At 29.2% G+C, this 20,402-nt stretch overlaps 1 protein-coding gene across 1 annotated transcript; it reads left to right on the top strand.

Moving 5' to 3' along the window:
- The first annotated feature begins 2,952 nt into the window (after positions 1-2,952).
- Positions 2,953-3,423, top strand: LOC139887180 (secreted RxLR effector protein 78-like). Its single transcript, XM_071870640.1, has one exon. It carries the CDS (start codon positions 2,953-2,955, stop codon positions 3,421-3,423), a length of 471 nt encoding a protein of 156 aa, XP_071726741.1.
- The last annotated feature ends 16,979 nt before the right edge of the window (positions 3,424-20,402 follow it).

The raw sequence follows: 20,402 nt of genomic DNA, 5'->3' as shown, positions 1-20,402 counted from the left end.
TTCCTCGCTACTTTCTCTCATAACACTCTCATAAGACCACCTACTATCGTTCTTGATTTTCACTGAATTTCTCTCCTCCACATTAGTGTCACATCAGCACAAACATTTTAACATTCCTTTCACTATACCCTCACTATCTTACACTGCATTTCAAAATTTAACCAATTTAAAATTATTAAATAAATACAATAAATAAATACAAATAATATTTTACTAAAAGAAATAACACTTTTAAACTAAAATAAATTACATAAAAACGATTACATTCAAATTGAAATGGTTAAGTAATGGTGGTGTATGTATATATATATATATATATATATATATATATATATATATATATATATATATATATATATATATATATATATAATGGATTGGAAAAAAAAACCAACGGCTCATTCATACATTCAAATTTCATGTGGGCCCCACCATTTTCGCGATTTTCTCCCGTTGTAGGAGCCACTGGCGGATTGTTGGTGATGGTGGTGACCCGCTGGCGGTTGCTGGCGAGGTGGGTGGCAACAGCATAACATGTGGTCTAACACACCATTTCCAACCATGACATATATCTTAAAAATTTTATTTTATTTATTATTATTATTATTATTATTAAAAGTACATTAGAGGTAAAAATAAATAATTTACAAATCAAATATATGAAATAATGATTAAAATAAAAAAGAAAAAAAAATACTCGTATAAAACTCCCAATTTTATAGCAACCATCAATTTTTATTGGGTCCCATATAAATATAAAATATAAAACTAAATAAATTACAACTACCTAACTCATCTTCAACCTCACCCACTTCTTGAACCTCACCACTTCTTTAACTTACATTTTTCATGATGTGAATTTACAAAAAAAAAAAAAAAAAAAAAAAAAAAAAAAAATACACATGAAAATTAAAATTGAAATTACACATGATTGCATTGCAAAAAAGACACAAACCTTCGTCCTCAACTCTGTTATTTGCTGAAAAATCAGCGGGCAAAACGGGAGAGAGAATAGGAGGGCGGCCGGAATGCCATCGGCGCCCTCGAATGGAGGCAGGCAAGACATGGTGGAGGGCGGGCCGCTGGGAGTGGTCTAATAATGTTAGAAAAAGTATGAGTTTATGTATACTAAGGAGGAGTGTGCAAGGTTATAAAAAACTCGAAGATCGAGGAAGAACCGAACGTAAATCAAAATATCGAGGATATTTGATTCTATCCTTAGTTTGTGAATTTTCAATATTTTGGGTCTTAATCTGGTCCGTGTCAAACCCCAAAAAAATGGATCGAACCAAAAAGTTCATATTCCTTTATTTAATTTAATATACTATTCGAGTTTATCTATGACTCTGAACTCTCTCTCGCTTGAATTATACGAGTATCTACCAAAAGAATTGACATTGACATTTAAATTATATCTTATCAACGAATTTTTAATTTTTTATTTACTAAAATAACGATAACATATAACCGAACGTTTTTATTAATCAATGAAAAAAGCGAACACAAATACAATCAATACAAACGCAAACCAAAGCTCAGAAGTAGTAAACTTTTCCTAAAAATAAACAAAAAGCCTAAGCTAACTAAGTCCGAGTCTTGAGCAGCCGAATCACTAAAACTCACACAAGACACCTCTTCGAGTGTGTTATGCCCTGAAAGTGAAATAAAATATTATAGCGTTGAAACGTAGAGTATTAATATTTGGAGATACTCCTTGTACCTCTATGTCTCACAAGACCTTTGATTTGGGTGGTTTACATTGAGTTGAATTCGAATACTATTTTATCTTTAAATTTATTTTTGATATTCTGGTTAGGTTTTCACTTAAAGCGCTCAGATCGAAACTAGAAATCGGGCCGAAATTGAACAATGTATAAGTAGTTCGGTCCTCGATTCTCAATAATGTCCAAATTCGAGTTTTGAATCAATTCATCAGGTATAATTTGATTTAGTCCGAATATGCACCATACACACCCCTAAATTACCATTGCATAACAATAATAATTCTTATAGCATTTATACCCCATCCACGTACTAAATTTCCAAGGCATAACACTGCTAAATCTTAGAGCATTTATACCCCTCCTACATGGATGTTGAAGGTAGGGGATGTGAAAGTCAAATCTCTAATATATTAAAGAGGAGCAATATCTCTCTTCTTTAAAAAATTGAATCTTTTTATGATCATAGGATCAACACAAAGATTTAATCATGGCCATCAATTTTCAAGATTAGCTAATAAATAAAGGTGATTAGCTAACCATAACTTGAAATGTCTTAAATACCATTCGATCAATACAAAAATTACTAGAGTAGATATATTCATAATCTCTCATTAATCGAATGCTTCCTTAATAAACGACCGTTATATCGCAACTATCCAAAATAATAGTATTCTTCAAAATCAGATTCTATCATATATTTGATCGTCCATTGATTTCCCACTTAGTATATGATCGAAATTATTACATTAATTTAATTCAAACTTAATTTTTTCTTTTATGCTTTGTATTTGTTCATTCTTATTATTACTTTTCTTCGAATTGCTAATACCTACTGGTACCCTGATTTTCACTCGCTAAACAATCCATGTAAGCGTTTCATTAATCGTATATTTTTCTTACAATTACATTGTTTTATTAATCGTTCAGAAATCGACCAATTGAATGCCTGGATTTCGAATTGTATATGACGAGATGTATTTTACAAGGATTTTGCGTTTTTCTTCTGATTCAATATCAAATCTTTATGGTCTATTCCCATCTATAAGAACAAAGGGATGCTCAAATTTGCGGTAATTATAGTGGCATAAAACTACTTTTTCATACTATGAAGCTTTGGGAGAGAGTGATTGAGACTAGACTTCGACGCGAAATAAATGTTTTAGAGAACCAATTTGGTTTCATGTCAGGGCGCTCCTCGATAGAAGCAATCCATATTATTAGGAACCTGATGGAGAAGTATAGAAAAAAGCAAAAGAACCTAGAGATGATTTTCTTAGACTTGGAAAAGGCCTACGATTGCGTCCCGCGAAACTTGATTTGGAAGACTCTTATTGGTAGAAGTATCCCGAGTAGATATATTAGTGTTATTAGGGATATGTACGAAGGGGAGAAGTCCTGCGTTCGAACGCCGGTGGGGAATGCCAAAGTTTTCCCAATAGAAGTAGGCTTGCATCAGGGATCGGCCCTTAGCCCGTTTCTTTTCGCTTTGATCCTTGACGAGCTTTCTCGAGGAATACAAGAGTGTATTCATTGGTGCTTGATTTTTACCGATGATATTGTGCTTTTTTTCGAATCCAAGGATGATCTTAATAGAAGACTTGAGCAATGGAGGGTGGCCTTAGAAAGGAATGGGATACATATTAGTAGACAAAAACCAGAATACCTTAGATGTGATTTCGATAGGAACAATGATGAATAAGATGATGGAGTGAACATCTGCACTAGAGACCAAATCTTGCATCCACAAACTTCGTTTAGATACCTAGGCTCGGTGCTCCACAAATCGGGGATGATAGATGAAGACGTGTCACACCGTATTTAAGTAGGGTGGTTGAAGTGGAGAGCGGCGACTAGAGTCTTATGAGACAAGAAGATCCCCCTTCAGCTGAAAGGGAAATTCTTCAAGGTGGCAATTAGACCTGCCATGTTATATGGATCAGAGTGTTGGCCAATGACGAAGGCACAAGAAAGAAGAATGGAGGTGGCAGAGATGCGGATGCTTAGGTGGACATGCGATAAAACTATGTTGGATATGATTCTAAATAGTGTATTTAGGGAGAACCTGAATGTTAGAAGTATCATTGACAAGCTAAGAGAGGAACGACTTCGATGGTTTGGACACGTGAAGAGGCGGCCTCTTACTGCCCCTGTTAGGAAGGTTGAGGCACTTACCGTTGACGATGTAATGAGAAGGGGTAGACCTACTCGTAGGTGGGAGGATGTTATGACCCGGAAATTTCTGACCAAATTTAAACTTAATCTTTAACATTTTCGACACGATAAGCAAAGTCTATGAAGTTGAATCTCAAAATTTTGAACTATTCAATTACCCTTCGATTGTTCTTAACAATTCGCGAACAATTATAGATACATATGCTATAACTTGAAAACGTAACAAAGTGTTATGAAAATGATACTGTGCATTAACCTTATCGGTTTAATTATCTGATTGATATTTAGATAAGTTAACTAAAACGTATAAGATGAACCAGTAAAACACTAATTTGCTACAGTATTTTCGAATTGCTACGATACCCGAAAAGCTACAGTGTTTTCGAAAATCACTATTTGCTACAGTAAAAAAACTTTGCTACAGTAAACACTATTTTAAAATGTATTTTAACAAATAACGAGACAATGATTTATAGAAGTAAATGACCAAAACACTCGAAAGATTAAGATATACTTTGAGTGGTATAGTTTATGGATAATTTAAGACTATATTTTGACAAAGGTACGTGACACGAAACGTGAAATGCAAGTTTTCTAAATGTACGAAAGGACATTCGAAAAACCGGAACCGGGACATAAGTCGAGTGACGACGTACGACTTATCGGAACAAAAATTACAAATCAACTATGCACGTGAATTTAATATAATATATAATTAATTATATAAATTAAATATATTATATTTATATTATAAAAACATGTCGACAAGCAAAATGTTAAAACAATGTGAGCTGGATCCCTTAGCCATGTGATCGCATGGCCAAGAAGGCTAAACCCCATGCGATCGCATGGGGTACTATTTCAGGCCAGGTCTATAAATTTCGAAGTTTTCAGTTCGTTTGTGGCACACTCTTTTCTCTGATATATATTACTCCGTAAGTATTTATTTATTTTATTTATATTATTATTATTATTATTATTATTATTATTATTATTATTATTATTATTATTATTATTATTATTAAGATTAATATTATTATTAATCTTATTATTATTAGTATTATTAATTAGTATTATACATAAAATACTACGACGAGGTTATGAGCGTGTCACTTTCAAAATGGTTTTCAAGCGGGATAGAGCTAAGGAAATTATGGGTTATAGCCAAGGAGGTTATGGGTAATGTTCGGGGGTATATTTGTGAATTAAACCTATTGTTTATCATCTCCGTTGCGTCTACGTACTTTCCTACAATATTAAATCACAATATTGATACGTAAGCATTCATATCTTATCTTTTATATATTAATTGTGTATCCATGTCTAGTGCTCGAGTATATATATTTATGTATGCTTGTATGCTAAATTTTGTCGTTAAACAGTTATGATGAATCACGAAGTAAATACATATATTACTGGTAAAAGGTATATGATATATATGTTTTTGGAAAGCTGACAAAAAATCGATAACTTTTCATTTAGATATCGAATAGTTTCGATGAACGGATTAAAAGATATGATCAACTGAATTATGATTGACGTTAATTGAAATTACTTTTGAATCTGCAATTAAGATTTAAACAACTTGTTCACAAGATTGATAAAATGGATTTTTAAATATTACCAGCCGAGTAAATGAATCCTTATATAAGGTACGTCTCGTTTGTTGAACTATTGTCAAAATTGACTTTTTGAACAGATTTGGACAACTTTTGTATGTCGATCTCGAGCATTAGGATTGTGATACACTATGACCTGACCTAGCTTGATAGACATTTATTGACCAACATATGTTCTCTAGGTTGAGATCTACGATTAATTGGTAATCCGAGTTTCGATCACATTTTGATGAACAACTTTATATGCTGCTAAGGTGAGTTTCATTTGCTCCCTTTTTAATTGCTTTTGCAATCTATATTTTTGGGCTGAGAATACATGCACTTTATTTTAAACGCAATGGATACAAGTACATACTAAATTCTACACCGAGTTTGAACCGAAAATCCCTTAGCTTTGGTAACTAGTAACTGCCGGTTATAAGAACTGGTGGGCGCGAGTAGTTATATATGGATCCATAGGGCTTGACATCCCCGTCTGTTCCAGGTATAGAAATCCTAGCCTGAACTATAAAATAGACGTATACTATTTGAGGTTAGTACACGTTGGTTTGCGTGTATTGTACATGTTGGTTTCATGTATGTTAAAACATGGGTACTTATTATAACGTTAAAGTTTAGTTACCAGGGTGCTCAATCTTGTAGAATATTTTGATAAACGTTTCTGGATGAAACAACTGAAATCTTGTGATCCACCTTTATATACAGATTATGCGAAACACTAAAACTATGAACTCACCAACCTTTGTGTTGACACTTGTTAGCATGTTTATTCTCAGGTTTCCTAGAAGTCTTCCGCTATTTGCTTATATGTTAGACAAGCTATGTGCACGGAGTCGTACATGGCATATTTTTCAAGGAAACGTTGCATTCACCAAATCATCACCATGTATCTTATTTTAACTGCATTGTCAACGGAAGTACTATTGTAAACTATTATTTACGGTGATTGTCTATATGTAGAAATCATCAAATGTCAAGAACCTTTGATTTAAATATTCATTTATGGTGTGCCTTTTCAAAAGAATGCAATGTTTACAAAACGTATCATATAGAGGTCAAATACCTCGCAATGAAATCAATGAATGACGTATTGTCCATATGGATTTGGAGCGATCGTCACAGAGGATAGAATAAAGCTCGACTTGAAGGAGCTTTTATTGACCGAGGACATGACTTCTGATAGGAATGTTTGGAGGACTAGAATTAGATTAGACGAGTAGGTTTAAGTAGGTATGTGGGTAGGTGTGTATGTGTGTATGTGCGTATGTGTCTTCTGTTATAGTGATTTATGTACGAATGTTTATGTATGTATGTATGTATCTCCATGTAGAGTGATTTATGAATTCTTATGTATGTTTGTCTGTGTATGTAGGTATGTAGGTTTCTAGGTATGTATGTTTATGTTTGTTTGTTTGTGTACATATATGTTTTTTTAACGGCGCTTTTTTGGCATCAGTAGATCATTTATTTCAACGACCTTCATCATTTGCACGTATCACACACGTTCGGGCGGAAACCCGAACTCGATCGACGGTACCCAGGAACACATCCATTCGGGCAGTGTTCCTGAGTAGAGGTCTGAAAGGACCCGTTCATATACATTATAAACGATTCACAATAGTTGATTACATTGCAAGATATTTGACCTCTATATGATACATTTTACAAACATTGCATTCGTTTTTAAAATACAAACTTTCTTTACATCGAAAATTGACAGGCATGCATACCATTTCATAATATCCACTATCCAACTATAAATTGACTTAATAATAATCTTTGATGAACTCAATGACTTTAATGCAACGTTCTTCGAAATATGCCATGAAAGACTTCAAGTAATATCTTTAAAATGAGCAAATGCAAAGCAGAAGATTTCTTTAATACCTGAGAATACACATGCTTTAAAGTGTCAACCAAAAGGTTGGTGAGTTCATTAGTTTATCATAATCATTCATTTTCATCATTTTAATAGACCACAAGAATTTCATTTCCAGTTCTCATAAATATACGTCCCATGCATAGAGACAAAAATCATTCATATGGATTGAACACCTGGTAACCGACATTAACAAGATGCATATAAGAATATCCTCTATCATTCCGGGAAATCCTTTGAATATGATAAAAACGAATTCGAAGTACTAAAGCATCCGGTACTTTGGATGGGGTTCGTTAGGCCCAATAGATCTATCTTTAGGATTCGCGTCAATTAGGGGTGCACTAATTCTCAAAATTAGTGATGTTCCCTAATTCTTAGGCTACCAAGCAAAAAGGGGCATATTCGGCTTCGATCATTCAACCATATAATGTAGTTTCGATTACTTGTGTCTATTTCGTAAAACATTTATAAAAATTGCGCATGTATTCTCAGCCCAAAAATATAAAGGGTAAAAAGGCAAATGAAACTTACCATACTGTATTTCGTAGTAAAAATACATATAACATCATTGAACAAGTGCAAGGTTGGCCTCGAATTCACGAACCTAAATTATATATATATATATATATATATATATATATATATATATATATATATATATATATATATATATATATATATATATATATATATATATATATATATATATATATATATATATATATATATATATATATATATATCTGTGTGTGTGTGTGTGTGTTGGTCAATATTTGTCTAACAAATTAGGTCAAATCATAGTGTGCCACAATCCTAATGCTCGAGACTAATATGCAAAAGTCAACAAAAGTCAATTTGACTCAAAATGATTTCCAAAATTTATACATGATTATTACATAGTTTAAATATCGTCGTTTTATTTTTTTAAATATTTTTAAAAGTTTTATTAGAGTAAATAATATTATTCATTTATTAATAAATAAAACTTCATATAAAAATATACTTTTATATATTTTAAGTAATAAAATTTATAAAGTTCATTTAATATCATAAAAATATTATGATAGGTTTTATTAAGGTAAATATATTATTTGTATTACATATTTATTTGATAAAATAATATTGATAATAATAATAAGTAAAAGTTGTATTATTTTGTAATAATAATTATTATTATTCTATTAATAAAAATATCAATATTTATATTTACTAAAAATGATATTATGATAAAATGATAATTCTAATTATGATAACTTTAATATTTATGATACTTTAAAATAATAATTTTATTTAAGAAGATAATGATATTTTGTAATAACAATAACATTTCATTTAAAATAATAACTTTTGTTAAAATGATAGTTTTAATACTAACGATACTTTTAATAATAATATTAATAAAATAATAAGAACGATAATTTTATCTAAATCAATATCTTATAATATTTTAATTTCATCATGATACTCATACTCATTATTTCCTAATCGTTTCGTTTAATAGCTTTTAATCGTCTTTTATATCGTTTTCATATTAATGATAATAATAGTAATCAAAATAATTAGGTGTTACTAATATTAGTTTTTAATTACAATAATACTAATAATGATAATTACTATGACATTATTAACGACAATACTAATAATTATTTTAATGATAATATAATAATAATAATAACAATAACAATAACCATATTTAAATAATAATATATATATTAATAATGATAATAATAATAATAATAATAATAATAATAATAATAATAATAATAATAATAATAATAATAATAATAATAATAATTAGATGATAATAATTATAATAATACTAATTATAACTTTAACGATAATAACGATAGTAATAATAATAAAAATAACAATTTTTTATGATAAATCCTTTTGTTGATAAAGGTAATAATAATAATAATAATAATAAGATAAAACTAGATCGACGATAATAACGACGATAATAATAATCTTTTTTAATAATAATACAAAAATTTGATTGACTATAACTTCAAATCCGTTCATTGAAACCATTCGATATCTAAATGAAAAGTTTTTAATTTTTCGCTAGCTTTTCAACGACATGCATATCTTATACCTTATCTCAACCACATACGCAACTAATTCAGGATTCAACATATCCTATCTAATGGCAATGTCAAAAGTACAAGCATGCATAATCCTATATTCTCAAGCACTAGTCAGGGATACACTACTAGTATGTAAAAATTAAATTATGAGTACTCACGTATCAATATTGAGATTCAATATTGCAGGAAAGGTACGTAGACGCAACGGAGACGATAAACACTAGATTGACCTCACGAGCATACCCATGAACATTACCCATCACCTCCATAGCTATAACCCATAATTTCCTTAACCCTAACCCGCTCACAAAACGTGTTTTGAAATAACTCACTCGTACCTCTTGTCGTAGTATTTTATGTATAATACTAATAATAATACTGAAAATAATAATAATAATATTAATCTTGATAATAATAATAATAATAATAATTTTAAATAAATTAAATAACATACGGAGTATATATCTTAGATAGAGAGATATAGAGGAATATGTGTGTGTGTAAAACTGACCCGAACTCGCAAGCTTTAAACAAGTTTTCTGATCCTAGCCACCATGCGATCACATGGTTAATGTGAGGGGAGGCCATGCGATCGCATGGCTCCCATTTCCAGCTCACATGCACGATTGAAAGGCTGCCGACATTCGTTTATATTTATTTAATATATATTTATTTAATTTATATAATTACTTATATATTATATTATATTTACATTCATGGTAAAAATGTAATTTTGACTCAAATGACTTGGACGTTGTCACTCGACTCATGTACCACTTTCGGTTTTTCGAGCGCACTTTCGTACGTTTAGAAAACTAGCCTTTTACGTTACGCGACATGTACACTTATTAATAATTTGACTTTACTCATCAAAAATTTACCTTATAATAAATGTAACCTATAAAATTGAGCTTTGTGGTCATTTGCTTCTATAAATCAGAGTCTCGTAGTTTATCAAAATGTATCATTTTAAATCATCTGTTAAAATATTATATATATATATATATATATATATATATATATATATATATATATATATATATATATATATATATATATATATATATCCTTATTTAAAATATATATTTGTTCATATTGAAATATGTAATAATACAATATTTAGTTTTTCAAAACTAATTATATTTTTAAAGTTTATTTTGGAATCGTTTAGATAGTATAAAAATATTATATCAATCACGTTTACATTCTTGAAACGCTTTATCTACTTGTAATTTATAATATAAACTTTATTTAAATTCTTCAAAAGTCATATACAAATTATCTTATAAAACGTCCTAATTAATAAAGTTCTTTTTAAATTGAAATGTTTTTATACATTTAAATCAAATATGATAACTTTGTTTTTCTAAAACTAAATATATAAAATAATAATTTTATAAAAAGGTTAAAATAGAAGAAGCTGTTATATCGAAAAAATATTTTAGAAAAGTAAGATTAAATATACTTTTAATAGATTTCAAGTTTTTTTTCAACGTTTGTTGGTGCAACGTGATATAACGTCTAAAGGTTAGATAAACATATAAAATCATTTTAATGTAAAACGTTAATTTACTTAACTTGTCGATATGCATCTTCTAAGTTATCTATATTCTACAATTTTACTTCCACGTTAATTAATATACAAGTTTAATAGTTTATCTTATCAAAAGTCACGAGACAATTATTGTAAAGCATAAATTGAAAAATCAAACGGGAATCTCCACTAACCCTTGTCTAGTTCCCGTTAATTGACACTTTTGTTCCTCCTAATAAATCACTTTACCAATTATTCTGAAAACCGTTAAAAAGAATAGATTTCTCAAATCATAGTGGACCTCTTAACAGAGACTCGTAATTATAATTCAATGTATCTAATAATTCAATCATTTGATATCATCTTTTAATTCCATTGATAACTATTAGAATATATTTTGAAACAAATACGTTTATATAAAGTATTATACGTCTACTACTTTGTTAATGTTTTCAAGTTATAATATATACACATATACATATATAATCATGTTTGTTCATATATTGGTTCGTGAATCATTGAAATTTGGTTGAGGTTAAATGAGTGTATGAACACAGTTTAAAATTCTTGAGATTCAACTTACAAACTTTGCTTATAGTGTCGGGAATATATAAAGATTAAAGTTTAAATTTGGTCAGAAATTTCCTGGTTGTCACAGTACCTACCCGTTAAAGAAATTTCGTCCCGAAATTTGATTGGGATGGTCATGGCCGACAATAAGTATGTTTTCACGACGCATATAAGCTGAAGATTGGGGTTTTATCATCATTGAGTAATATGGATAAAATCATTTGATTTTGTGAAGAGTACGAGTGAAGCTATTACCAAAAGAGTGAAATGAGTAGGTATAGATTCGTCATATCTTTTGATGTAGATAGGATTGATTTCCAAGTTCAAGAGATTTGGAGAAAATCTCCGTAATAGGATTTGATTCTTCGATAATCAAGGGAATTTGGATCCGCTTTAAATGTGATTATCGGTTTTGATTTCTTTGTCAGATATTTTACTATAAATCCACCTCCTTCGTTTCCTTTTAACTCACACCTTCCATTATTTCTAACTCATACTTTAAAGCATTCATCAATATGCTCCATCCAGTTCTGCTTCTTGATATATTCCTAACCTTCATATCGGTCATTCTTCTTTTTCATCTACCACCGGAAGAATCTATTTACTTCTACTATACACTTGGTTTTATAGTGTTTTTAGTTTTCACGTGTCTTTATATTGCTATATGTATTGATATATACGGTTTATAATTTCTGGGTGGTTGTTGGGTTTTATATCTTTTCTTATATTTCGATGTCCCTGCTTCTCTATCCCATAATCATTATCATCGCCAGTTAATGCTTTCTTTTATTTGCTGCGATTTATACCCCAATTTCTGTTTCGGAACTTTGTCCTTTCGTTTCTTCTTCTTGCGAGTAAGTACCACTTATAATGGTCCATAATTTTGCAGATATAAATTTCGAAATGAACATTGTTAATGTTCTAAGAAGGAAATGGTAATGGCACAATCTTATTTTGTTAAATTACCAGAATATCCTGGAAAAGACCGAATCATCAAGAAAATATTTTCTTGATATTTTAGAGGTTAAATAGAATACAAAAGTCGTGTAACATGACACATGATGACGTTATGATCCGTGAATCATCACGTTCCATTTAGAAACTCAGCATGAATTACTGTAATATAATCACGTTGATCAAGTGTTATTATATTATACTAATTCATGCTTCAGCTCCTAACACTACTTCAAAAGTATCCCTATTTTAAACTCAAATGTTTCAGATTTTTAGAAACAAAAATAGTTTCTTTATGATGTAATACAGATAATGCGAAGAGGTAAATGATTTCAGATAAGAATAATTATGGAAATATCTTCAGAAATATGGAGGATATTTATAATGAAAGATACGATGATATCTTAGGATTTCTAATATCAGAGGATGATGAAGAATATTGTCTGTAGGGGTTTAGTGTCAGGAGCAAGGTATTCGTTAATGACTTCAGCAGACACTAAATCATTTGGATTCTTTGAAGGCAGGTTCAGTCTTTGTGATTTGTCCACAGCCTCCTTCATACTTTGCTCAATCCGTTTTCCAGTTCCAAAACTTCTCTTTTTCTGCGCTTTGCCAGCACACAATTCATTATCATCAAACTTTTTACTGTTAAGGTCGTTTATAGTTTTTTGCTGCTTCATCAGCATTTCGAGAACTAGTTCGCAGTTCAGGGTGTTTTTCAGAAACTTCACATTCGCAGTATGTAAGTCTTGGAGGCAGACGTTATATGTATATATATAACTAATGGCGTAGAAAAGCTACAGAATTTAAAATGTTGATTGCTAATTCCTGGTAATTGGTACGTCAGTTTTTGTTACAAGATGCGGGTGAGTATACGGTCGGGTTTTAACGAACAAATATAATGGTTTTTCGGAGAAACCTAAGCCATTGAGTAATGAAGTTGTTGGTAACTTTACTGCTAATGTGGTAGAATATGAAAGGTTCCCCAGTAACAATGGCGAAAGGGCAACGTATCTATCGAGGTTATAATAAGACTAGTTCCACTGAAAAGTCGAAGTTGACTTGCTGGAGCTGTGACAAAACTGGCTACATTGAAAAGGAATTGAAAAGTCATTTTAGCTAATAAATGTCAAAGGGTTTGACACGGATACGTGTTAAACTATGACTTTGATTTCAAGAGTTTTTCAGGTACATAACTGTGGGTAGCATGTGGTTGGATCATCATCTCGATTGTTCATTATTTGAAGTGTCTTCAGGAATTTCGGAGGGTTTGAACGCAGATTGTAATCATTAATATACATATGATGTTCTAACACAGTTTTAAAGTCAAAGTATAGCTTTGAAAGATTTAAGAATCTAAGAGGGATGATACCAATTATATCTCGAATTGAACTCTGCGATTTCAAAATCAGAATATGTAATTGAATTTGAATGAGTATGGTTATTTTGATTTTTATGAAAGAATGTGTATTGTTGAGAAAGTAGTGAGTATAGTTGATGATTGTTGAATCAGATTCGAAGAATGTAACATATTAATTGTGAATTTATATATCTCTCGGGTATTACCTACCAGTTAAAAAAAAATTCACAATTAATATTTTTGTACAAAAGAATTTTATTACATTCTTTATGAAAATATACATATATATATATATATATATATATATATATATATATATATATATATATATATATATATATATATATATGTGTGTGTGTGTGTGTGTGTGTGTGTGTGTGTGTATATTTTCTTTAGATGTAATATAGATTTAATGAGTTAATATTAAATTAAACTCATTTGATTTACGGTTGAAATTAGAATTGAATAATTCCTTAAAGGCTTTAGAGATTACATAAGTATTTCTTCAATAATTTTGAAATTATAAATCAATACTTCGTTATTTGTTGAGGCGTGATGTTGGTTTTCGTTAAATTCTTGTGAACTTCGCAAAGTACGAATGATGTTATCTGAAAAGTTTCGGGTACATCGATGATGAAAGTGTAAAATCAAATATATACTTGATTTATTATGAATTGGAATTTGTTGAATTGAGACAGAGATTGTAGTTAACGATGGTTAAGTTGCGGGGGAAGGACATACATTATTGCATATTTGTAATATGAATTAACCGAGTAGTTAAGATTCACACACAATAGCTTAGCACGGAAAGATTTATTTTTTTATTTCAAAATATATATATAATATACATATAATTTCTTCAGAGGGAATGAGTTAATTCTTCATAACTCGTTGATACAATATACGCGTTATTGATTCGTAATGATGTCCACAGTGATTCTTGAACTGACGGAGTTTGTAATGTTACAGGTGTTGTTGATTCTGATGTTGACTGTACTGACGATGCAGGTGACGCTGACTGTACTGTTGATACTGTTGGTAAAACAAGTTTAATCACACACATTTTTTGTCAGGGTTTCTACTCTTCCTTCTATCATTTTGGTTCGCTTAACTGATTTATTGTTAGGGCTAGATTAGATAATCTCTAAGACTTTAGAGATTACATAATCGCTACGGAATGTTTCTCCAATGAAGTTATGAATTAATACTTCGTCAGTTATTGTTGTTGGTACTCCTTGGTATCTATGGTGCATATGACGTTGATGCTCGTGGGACAGACTGTGAAGTTGAGGTTTACGACGCGGTTATGGTTGGAGGTGGTAATGGTACTGTTGGCATTGATGATGGTGGTACTGGTTATGCTGCTGGTGCTGCTGCTGATGTTTGTAATCTCTGCACCATATTCTCCAAAGCCACTACCTGAGCGCGAAGCTCATTGACTTCTTCTATTACACCGGGGTGATTGTCGGTTCGGACGAGCGGATAAATAAAATCTAAAATTTGATGTAATATATAATCATGACGAGATACTCTGGAAATGAGAGAGAAAATGGTGTTTCGGACAGGTTCATCGGTAAGTGCTTCAGGTTCTTCGTCAAGAGGGCAATGTGGTGGATGGAAAGGATCGCCTTCTTCTTGTCTTCCATGATTGAGGAGGCTACGAACCCATCCCCAGTTCATCCAGAATAGGTGATGACTGATTGGTTGATCCATTCCGGTCACACTGCTTTCGGAGCTTGAGTGAGATTCCATTTCGGAATCCGAGTGACTTGAACTGATGACAAATTCCATTTCGTACGATTGGATAAAAGATTTTTCGATATAAAATGATTTTCCGGCTATCAGGTAATATTCTATTTACATAGGATATCTATATATATAGATCAAAAGATTTCACAGATTACGGAGGAATTTGCGGGATATGTCAGGCAAAGTTTAAAGTAACAGATACGTTAAGATATGATTTAGTAGATACGCTAAGATATGAATTTTGTCTATACACTACTCATGCAATTAATGTAGAAAGACGTGTCTAGACTAATAATGATAAATAGGTAATTTCCTAAGGATGATAAGCAGATGATTTCTGACTAGAAATGATAAGGAAAACTTTTGACATGCAGACACGGTCGAAGTCCAAACTCACTATTGCATCCTAACGACTTATCAGTTAGACACACTAATGCAGACCTGGTTCGCTAAGACCACCGCTCTGATAGCAACTGAAAGGACCCGTTCATATACATTATAAACGATTCACAATAGTTGATTACATTGCGAGGTATTTGACCTCAATATGATACATTTTACAAACATTGCATTCGTTTTTAAAAGACAAACTTTCTTTACATCGAAAATTGACAGGCATGCATACCATTTCATAATATCCACTATCCAACTAGAAATTGACTTAATAATAATATTTGATGAACTCAATGACTTGAATGCAACATTCTTCGAAATATGCCATGAAAGACTCCAAGTAATATCTTTAAAATGAGCAAATGCACAGCGAAAGATTTCTTTAATACCTGAGAATAAACATGCTTTAAAGTGTCAACCAAAAGGTTGGTGAGTTCATTAGTTTATCATAATCATTCATTTTCATCATTTTAATAGACCACAAGAATTTCATTTCCAATTCTCATAAATATACGTCCCATGCATAGAGACAAAAATCGTTCATATGGAATGAACACCTGGTAACCAACATTAACAAGATGCATATAAGAATATCCCCTATCATTCTGGGAAATCCTTCGGACATGATAAAAATGAATTTGAAGTTCTAAAGCATCCGGTAGTTTGAATGGGGTTCGTTAGGCCCAATAGATCTATCTTTAGGATTCGCGTCAATTAGGGGTGCACTAATTCTCAAAATTAGTGATGTTCCCTAATTCTTAGGCTACCAAGCAAAAAGGGGCATATTCGGCTTCGATCATTCAACCATATAATGTAGTTTCGATTACTTGTGTCTATTTCGTAAAACATTTATAAAAATTGTGCATGTATTCTCAGCCCAAAAATATAAAGGGTAAAAAGGCAAATGAAACTCACCATACTATATTTTGTAGTAAAAATACATATAACATCATTGAACAAGTGCAAGGTTGGCCTCGGATTCACGAACCTAAATTAATTATATATATATATATATATATATATATATATATATATATATATATATATATATATATATATATATATATATATATATATATATATATATATATATATATATGTGTGTGTGTGTGTGTGTGTGTGTGTGTGTGTGTTGGTCAATATTTGTCTAACAAATTAGGTCAAATCATAGTGTGCCACAATCCTAATGCTCGAGACTAATATGCAAAAGTCAACAAAAGTCAATTTGACTCAAAATGATTTCCAAAATTTATATATGATTATTATATAGTTTAAATATCGTCGTTTTATTTTTTTAAATATTTTTAAAAGATTTATTAGAGTAAATAATATTATTCATTTATTAATAAATAAAACTTCATATAAAAATATACTTTTATATATTTTAAGTAATAAAATTTATAAAGTTCATTTAATATCATAAAAATATTATGATAGGTTTTATTAAGGTAAATATATTATTTGTATTACATATTTATTTGATAAAATAACATTGATAATAATAAGAAGTAAAAGTTGTATTATTTTGTAATAATAATTATTATTATTCTATTAATAAAAATATCAATATTTATATTTACTAAAAATGATATTATGATAAAATGATAATTCTAATTATGATAACTTTAATATTTATGATACTTTAAAATAATAATTTTATTTAAAAAGATAATGATATTTTGTAATAACAATAACATTTCATTTAAAATAATAACTTTTGTTAAAATGATAGTTTTAATACTAACGATACTTTTAATAATAATATTAATAAAATAATAAGAACGATAATTTTATCTAAATCAATATCTTATAATATTTTAATTTCATCATGATACTCATACTCATTATTTTCTAATCGTTCTGTTTAATAGCTTTTAATCGTCTTTTATATCATTTTCATATTAATGATAATAATATTAATCAAAATAATTAGGTGTTACTAATATTAGTTTTTAATTACAATAATGCTAATAATGATAATTACTATGACATTATTAACTACAATACTAATAATTATTTTAATGATAATATAATAATAATAATAATAATAACAATAACAATAACCATTTTTAAATAATGATATATATATTAATAATGATAATAATAATAATAATAATAATAATAATAATAATAATAATAATAATAATAATAATAATAATAATAATAATAATTAGATAATAATAATAATAATACAAATTATAACTTTAACGATAATAACGATAGCAATAATAATAAAAATAACAATTTTTAATGATAAATCCTTTTATTGATAAAGGTAATAATAATAATAATAATAATAATAATAATAATAATAATAATAATAATAATAATAATAATAATAATAATAATAATAATAATAATAATAATAATAATAATAAGATAAAACTAGATCGACGATAATAACGACGATAATAATAATCATTTTTAATAATAATACAAAAATTCGATTGACCATAACTTCAAATCCGTTCATCGAAACCATACGATATCTAAATGAAAAGTTTTTAATTTTTCACTAGCTTTCCAACGACATGCATATCTTATACCTTATCTCAACCGCATACGTAAATAATTCAGGATTCAACATATCCTATCTAATGGCAATATTAAAAGTACAAGCATGCATAATCCTATATTCTCGAGCACTAGTCAGGGATACACTATTAGTATGTAAAAATTAAATTATGAGTACTCACGTATCAATATTGAGATTCAATATTGTAAGAAAGGTACGTAGACGCAACGGAGATGATAAACACTAGATTGACCTCACGAGCATACCCATGAACATTACCCATCACCTCCATAGCTATAACTCATAATTTCATTAGCCCTAACCCGCTCACAAAACGTGTTTTGAAATAACTCACGCGTACCTCTTGTCGTAGTATTTTATGCATAATACTAATAATAATACTGATAATAATAATAATATTAATCTTGATAATAATAATAATAATAATAATAATAGTAATTTTAAATAAATTAAATAACATACGGAGTATATATCTTAGATAAAGAGATATAGAGGAATATGTGTGTGTGTGTGTGTGTGTGTAAAACTGACCCGAACTCGCAAGCTTTAAACAAGTTTTCTGATCCTATCCATCATGCGATCACATGGTTAATGTAAGGGGAGGCCATGCGATCGCATGGCTCCCATTTCCAGCTCACATGCACGATTGAAAGGCTGCCGACACTCGTTTATATTTATTTAATTTATATTTATTTAATTTATATAATTACTTATATATTATATTAAATTTACATTCATGGTAAAAATTTAATTTTTACTCAAATGACTTGGACGTTGTCACTCGACTCATGTACCACTTTCGGTTTTTCGAGCGCACTTTCGTACGTTTCGAAAACTAGCATTTTACGTTACGCGACATGTCCACTTATTAATAATTTGACTTTACTCATCAAAAATTTACCTTATAATAAATGTAACCTATAAAATTGAGCGTTGTGGTCATTTTCTTCTATAAATCAGAGTCTCGTAGTTTATCAAAATGTATCATTTTAAATCATCTGTTAAAATATTATATTTTGTAACTTGTATAATATATATATATATATATATATATATATATATATATATATATATATATATATATATATATATATATATATATATATATATATATGTATATCCTTATTTAAAATATATATTTGTTCATATTGAAATATGTAATAATACAATATTTAGTTTTTCAAAACTAATTATATTTTTAAAGTTTATTTTGGAATCGTTTAGATAGTAGAAAAATATTATATCAATCACGTTTACATTCTTGAAACGCTTTATCTACTTGTAATTTATAATATAAACTTTATTTAAATTCTTCAAAAGTCATATACAAATTATCTTATAAAACGTCCTAATTAATAAAGTTCTTTTTAAATTGAAACGTTTTTATACATTTAAATCAAATATGAAAACTTTGTTTTTTTAAAACTAAATATATAAAATAATCATTTTATTAAAAGGTTAAAATAGAAGAAGCTGTTATATCGTAAAAATGTTTTAGAAAAGTAAGATTAAATATACTTTTAATAGATTTCAAGTTTTTTTAACGTTTGTTGGTGCAACGTGATATAACGTCTAAAGGTTAGATAAACATATAAAATCATTTTAATGTAAAACGTTAATTTACTTAACTTGTCGATATCCATCTTCTAAGTTATCTATATTCTACAATTTTACTTCCACGTTAATAAATATACAAGTTTAATAGTTTATCTTATCAAAAGTCACGAGACAATTATTGTAAAGCATAAATTGAAAAATCAAATGGGACTCTCCACTAACCCTTGTCTAGTTCCCGTTAATTGACACTTTTGTTCCTCCTAAT

This window comes from Rutidosis leptorrhynchoides, chromosome 1, assembly GCF_046630445.1.
Source record: "Rutidosis leptorrhynchoides isolate AG116_Rl617_1_P2 chromosome 1, CSIRO_AGI_Rlap_v1, whole genome shotgun sequence".
Taxonomy (NCBI): Eukaryota; Viridiplantae; Streptophyta; class Magnoliopsida; order Asterales; family Asteraceae; genus Rutidosis; species Rutidosis leptorrhynchoides.
This window is presented reverse-complemented; position numbering and strand designations above follow the sequence as displayed.

Bases quoted from the DNA above. Each gene is read 5' to 3' on its own strand.
- LOC139887180 (XM_071870640.1), top strand. From the start codon at position 2,953: ATGGAGAAGTATAGAAAAAAGCAAAAGAACCTAGAGATGATTTTCTTA.